At 38.6% G+C, this 6248-nt stretch overlaps 1 protein-coding gene across 6 annotated transcripts in view; it reads right to left on the bottom strand.

Annotated features, from left to right (window-relative positions):
- Positions 1-23: 23 nt before the first annotated feature.
- LOC106875769 (RYamide receptor) overlaps positions 24-6248 on the bottom strand; it is a 30915-nt gene continuing 24690 nt past the window's right edge. For 4 of the 6 annotated variants that reach the window (XM_052975576.1, XM_052975578.1, XM_014924030.2 and 1 more), the window contains 3 exons: positions 2243-3757; positions 552-761; positions 24-171 (listed from right to left, as the gene is read on the bottom strand). In XM_052975576.1, the coding sequence (XP_052831536.1) occupies positions 94-171; positions 552-761; positions 2243-3010 (1056 nt within the window). In that variant the 5' untranslated portion in view covers positions 3011-3757 and the 3' untranslated portion in view covers positions 24-93. The remainder of the gene's footprint in view (positions 172-551; positions 762-2242; positions 3758-6248) is intronic. The other 2 variants (XM_052975580.1, XM_052975581.1) reach the window with 1 other exon arrangement.

Here is a 6248-nt window from a genome sequence, read left to right as displayed (position 1 = left end):
CAGCCAGGGCAAGCATTTTTCCCTCGAAGTCTGAAGATTTACTTCCCTCAATTTAAATTTTCCCAAAGTAATTTTCTTCGTCGTATTTGAATCCTATGGCGCATGCTCTGTTGATGCTGATCTTACGGACGAAAAGAGTCGCAATTTCTTGAAGAGGCCTTTTAAATCATCCTGCAAGTAGAAGAAAACATACAGATCGATACAGATACGCATACATGGATGTATATATATATATTGTGTGTGTGTGTGTGTGTGTGTGTGTGTGTGTGTGTGTGTGTGTGGAGGCGCGTGGCTTAGTGGTTAGGATGTCAGCACCATGATCGTAAGATTGTGGTTTCGATTCCTGGACCGGACAACGCGTTGTGTTCTTGAGCAAAACACTCCATTTCACGTTGCTCAATCAGAAATGAGCTAAGGGTAAACAAAAAATGTATGAAATACACTTTCTTAATATGAATGGATGGTTACGGATGGAACGTCTTTTTTCGTACATCTACTGGACCAGACGGCTTACCTGGAGTTAAAACAACAAAATAACAAGATTAACTTACTCTGAAATTATCATTCATGAAGCCATAGATGATGGGGTTCACAGAAGAGTGGGCCATGGCTAACCAGTGTAGGGCAATATATATAGACATCAATTTGGAACCGGGTGTAAAAACTAGATCATTGTTGTACTCGAGGAACATGATTATTATACCAAGAGGCGTCCAACATACACCGAACATGACTACAATTGTAAGTAGCATTTTTACAACCTGAAAATAAAAGAAGTGTAAATATAAGTACACATTAAGTATAGGATACCACCAGCGAAAAATACTGCTATTTAGCCCCAGGAAATACTGTTTCTAGTTGGCTACGCGACACATCCGTTCGGTGTCATTAAGGTTTCTTTTCAAATAGGGGACACGAATTCACATAACGAATCTTGCAAACTAGATATTTAATGCTTGTTCATCGGCAACTTGCAGTGATTTTGGTCCGAGATAAAATCTACCATAGACGTGCTCCGTTTAAAAACAATATACATCGGTAAGAGCGAGAGAGAGAAAGAAAGAAATCGTGCCGGCAGCAGCTAGCGGGAACGCCATCTTTTTCTTTTATTCATTCAGTTCAGTAGCTACTGGTAATATTGATAGATGTATTATTCACTGTTCGCTATATATCGATATATCGGAGGTGACAAATCTCGTTTAAGCACTGGGCTTGCTGCGAGTAAACATCGTTGACAAGGCCTAAAAAGGCTGAAATGCATCCGACGTGCCAGACAGCCGCTGCCAGGATAACTTTCCGTTATATTTTACACTTTTAAACACAATACGTTTATAGATGGTGTTATCTTGAACAATCAGTCACATTTAAGTGTGATGCAATCAAATCGGTCGAATGACTTACCTGGACCACTTTCAACTCATACACACCAAACGACCCGAATCGAACGACGAGGCATGAATGTCTGGTTTGCGTTTTAGTTACATTGGTCTTTCCTTTGCTAAAATGTCTCACCCTCGAACGCTATCTTTATAGATGATAACAGTAGTTCTCTAACTAGACTAGATGATCCTTGCCATTGTCAGTTTAATGTCTGTTGACCCAGTAATATTAACCATTGACTCAATAAGTTCATCTGACAAAATTGTTCCTATTCACCATGCTGCATCCCTTTATTTCAGCATTCCCTGTCTTGGGTGGATACATGCGATTCAAACCATAAATGGGACCCTGAAGAGTGTCATTACACCGGGACAGAGTAGACCTCGGAACATTGATGTCTCAAAAATTCTACCACACTCTCCAAGACCCTGAAGCTCTCGAACCAGATTCCCACTCAAGAGTGCGCATATTTGTGATAGGTACAGTCGATAAAGTGAATGTGAGAAAGCGGCAAGCTGACAGTTGGGCGAAATACTTAGCGGTATTTCGTCTGCCGCTAAGTTCTGAGTTCAAATTACGCTGAGGTTGACTTTGTCTTTCATCATTTCGGGGTCGATAAATTAAGTACCAGTCAAGTACTGGGTTTGACTATCCCCTTCCCACAAATTCGAAGCCTTGTGCCTGTAGTGGAAATGAAGGGGATTCTACGAAAACACTCATATTAATCCCAATAACAAAATAAATATAGTAATCTAACCGATTGCCATAAAACGTGTACAATTTTCAGAGTGACTGTCGTAAAACAGATAAAATAATATTAACAAGCACAAGATATACAACATTAAAATAATGGCAGTCTCACCTTTCTTTTGGCTCTTATGGCCAGCTGGTCTCTGCTCGTGTCCTCATTTCCTGGTGCTCTTCTCTTCCACAAGACGTTAACAAGTATTGAGTAAGTCACCATTAAAACAATAAAAGGAATGAAACAAAGACAAACGGTGTTCAACCACCAGTAAATCAAACCGAGCAACGGTTTTTCCCAGGTCTCGACGCATACCTTAACGATGTCTCCTTGGAAGTAAACTTCTGCAGCTCTGGCCACAAATAATTCTGCGGAAGCTATTGCCACCGAGAACAACCAGATCAGGGCGATCGTGCAGCTGGATCGAGACGACGTTATGCGAATTCTAAGCGGGAACAAAACAGCGATAAGTCGATCGATAGCAATCGCTATATTCGTGGAGGAACTCATGGTTACAGAAAATACCTGAAGGAACGAAACCAGGGTACACATGATTGGGGATAAAAGCCATATGTGAAAAAGCACCACCATTAAGGTGAATGGAATACAGAATAATGCCATGATAAGATCAGAAACGGCCAAATTGAGAAGAAAAGGTTTAATGTCCGTTTTACATTTCTTGCCTTTAGCGAAGACTATTATTGATAGTATATTACCGAATACTGAACTGAATGTTGTTAAACTGTAAAGAACTATCAGAAAAGTTTGGGCTTCTGGGGACAATTGAGACATAACTATCTTATGCCATTCATTTAAGCTGCCCAAATTACGTGTGGCAGTTGAGTTAGAGTCAAAACCTCCAGAGTCACTTGACTCGCTGTCGTTCATTTTGGTGGTGGGAAAAGTAGGAGAATTATCACTGTCTCTTTTTCTTGTTCTTTTTTGTAAGCTTTAGAATTTAATTTTTGAGAGAGGAAAAGTGAGGATAATCAGTGTTGCAGAGATGTGTGAATGAAAGGAAAAGAAAGATGGGGTATGAGTCAGACAAAGGTTGTGTTAGTTGGAGCGAAGAGAAATAATGCAGACAGTGTGAGAGAAAGACACTTAGTTTATGGGAGAGAAAGAGAAAGATGGATTGTGAGATAGAGATACAAAGTCAGAGAGAAATAGCGAGAGAGAGAGAGAGAGAGAGAGAGAGAGAGAGGAATATAGAAATAGAGATACAGGCAAGGTATGTGAAAGAGAGAGAGAAAGAGAGATCGTGTGTTAGAGAAATTAAGATAGAAAACAGAGGATGAGAGAGAGAAAGAGAGCGAGAGTGAGAAAGAGGAAGCCGGAGAGGGAGAGAAATGAACAGAGAAAGAACATGTGAGAGAGAGAAAGAGAGAGACAGAAAACCAGACGGACAGAAAGACTATGTGTAAGTTAGAGAGAAAGAAAGAAAGAAAGAAAGAGAAAGAGAGAGAGTGGAAGTAATGCAGAATGTGGTTTAAAGAGAAACTAAGACAACGAGAAAATTTGTAGGAAATGAAAGACAAAAAGAACAAACTGTTTAACGTCTTTTTTTTTCTTCTCTAAAAGCGGATTGTGGGTTGTTTGTGAAAATGTCCGCCTTAGCTTTGGTGTTGTCAGATACTGGAAAGAGAAACAGAAGGAGAGAATAATGTAAAGGAAAATCAATTATAACAAAAATTGATATAAAAGATAAAAATAAAGCTCATTCCTCGAGTTATATTGAATTATCGGCCCTGTTTTCTGGTTTCTGAGACAATAACAAAGGAGGTGTACTGCGAGCAGCTTGAGCGGCTGAAGTCAGCGCTAGAAGAAAAACGACCATCTTTGCTTTCAAGACGAAAGGTGTTCTTCCATCAGGATAATGCTCGGCCACATACAGCGAGGATGACATTCGAAAGGCTGGAGCAATTTAAATGGGAGACGCCATATTTGCCGGACATTGCCCATCTGATTATCATTTATTCCGCAGTCTTCAAAATAATTTGGACAGAAAAAATATGAATCCTGTAGACGAGGTCAGGAAGGTAATGGAGGAGTATTTCTCGTCAGGGTCAAGTGAATTTTGGAGGAAGGGCCTTGCAAGTCTACCTGATAGATGGAAGAGAATTATAGAAAATAAAGGGACCATACAGGATATCCTGAGCCATAATAGATTCCGGGGTCCCATACCATGACCAGCGATCCACTTGCGGATTTTGCCTAATAGAAGCCTTCCAAATATTTATACATAATTCACCGCAATTACTAAATAAACAGTTTTTTCCTACATTATATATATATATAATTATAAGCCTGTACTGCTTTATGTTCATAGTCGTTTGTCCTGCATCCTCGTTTGTTAATTTTGTACTTCATTTGAACTTTAAAATTAAGAGACAGACTTCTTTTATTAACACGTTTATTCGCATTATGTTAGTATTAGCCTTCCAGACCTAAGGTAGCCACTTTTATCTATCTGTCTGTCTGTTTATCCCTATGTTTGTCTATCTGTCTGTCTGCCTATCTATCTATCTATCTATCTATCTATCTATCTATCTATCTATCTATCTATCTATCTATCTATCTATCTGTTGGTCTGTCTGTCTGTCTGTTGATAGTCTTATCTCTGGGCATAACTGGTTGATTTCTTTTTCACTTTAGGATAGAGTAGGTAGATGTTCTAAGACTTACATAGAAATTATTCAGGTTTTTCTGTTTTTCTTTATGTTAAGAAGATAGCTTAGTGTTTTTGTTTCTGTAACATTTTTGAGTGTATTTGTTGTGTAAACATTGTGTAGTTGTTATAATCATTAAAACTTATACATAATTAATTTTCAGTGAACTATGCTGCTTTATTCGTCTTTATTAGACCTTTCATAGTACCTTGTGCTGTCTTCATTTAACGCGCATATTCCGCTGAGATATCGTACTTAAAGGAAATATACCTTATCTAACAATAATATTTGTGTTGATTTTCTTTTTTATTCTATTTTCTTGCGGAATTTTATTTCCAGCTTTTCAGATGTTATTTGCTTTCGGCTATTTCGTGTAGTGACCTTGCCAATGCAAGGATACAAGTTTCCCTCATCAACTTTCAAAGGTTCCGCTCAGAAAGAACAGTGATTTCTCTCAGTGAATTCGTAAACAGCAGATGACTCTGACAAAGAAATGGTTAGAGTGAATGAACCTGCTCTATGTATGCACCTGTAGATTGGGGAACAACAAAAAGGCGAGGGTTCATGTCTCTGGAGGTCAGGTTAATCCTGGATTGGTGGGGTTCCTTGACTGGTCCCAGCTGGAGGGTCTCCTGTACCAGGAAGATTGCAACATTCATGTGTATACATACCCTGTATGACATGTATATTTTTATCTCATGTTACTACTTTTTCCTACTTTCTTCTCTCTCACCTTTTCACCATTTTCCTCACAAAATTTGTAAACTATCCCCGTAATGTCCCCCTCACCAGTGCCCCTATGACAAGTAAAAAAAACATTAACACCAGCATCATCATCATCGCTGTCGTTGCCGTTGTTATCATCATCATCATTATCATCAGCAACACTATTTAGATTTGACATTTTCTGTGATTGAGAAAAAACCCGCCTGTGTGTGTGTGTGTGTGTGTGTGTCTGTGTGTGTGTATGTGTGTCTGTGTGTGTGTGTGTGTGTGTGTGTGTGTCTGTGTGTGTGTGTTTGTGTGTGTGATATGCGTGTGTGTTTGTGTGTCTGCGAGTGCGCGCACAGGAAATTGAGGATGGTTGAATATGTGAAAAGACAAGATATTCTGTCTTATCTTATTGGAGAATTTCTTCAAGAAAACAAGCGAATGGCTTCCGTTAGTAAATAAATCTTATCTGGCCATAACCAGTCATGCATGAAGCTAATCTATGGATTATGAAGAAACGTCTTTTGTGCTCTAAAAGAAAACAATAAACACATCTGTATACACCAACACAGTTCAGTCTTATTTGTAACGATAATGAGTAATTTTAGCCCAATATCGAGGAACATACGTGTGTATATTCATATACACACACACACATATCATATATATGAATATATATATATATATATATATATATATGAACTCATATCTTTTTACACATATGCATATACTCAAACACCCCACCA

The sequence above is a fragment of the Octopus bimaculoides genome, chromosome 21, assembly GCF_001194135.2.
Source record: "Octopus bimaculoides isolate UCB-OBI-ISO-001 chromosome 21, ASM119413v2, whole genome shotgun sequence".
Lineage (NCBI taxonomy): Eukaryota > Metazoa > Mollusca > Cephalopoda > Octopoda > Octopodidae > Octopus > Octopus bimaculoides.
Note: the sequence above shows the minus strand (reverse complement) of the source record. Positions and strands in the feature narration are given on the sequence as shown.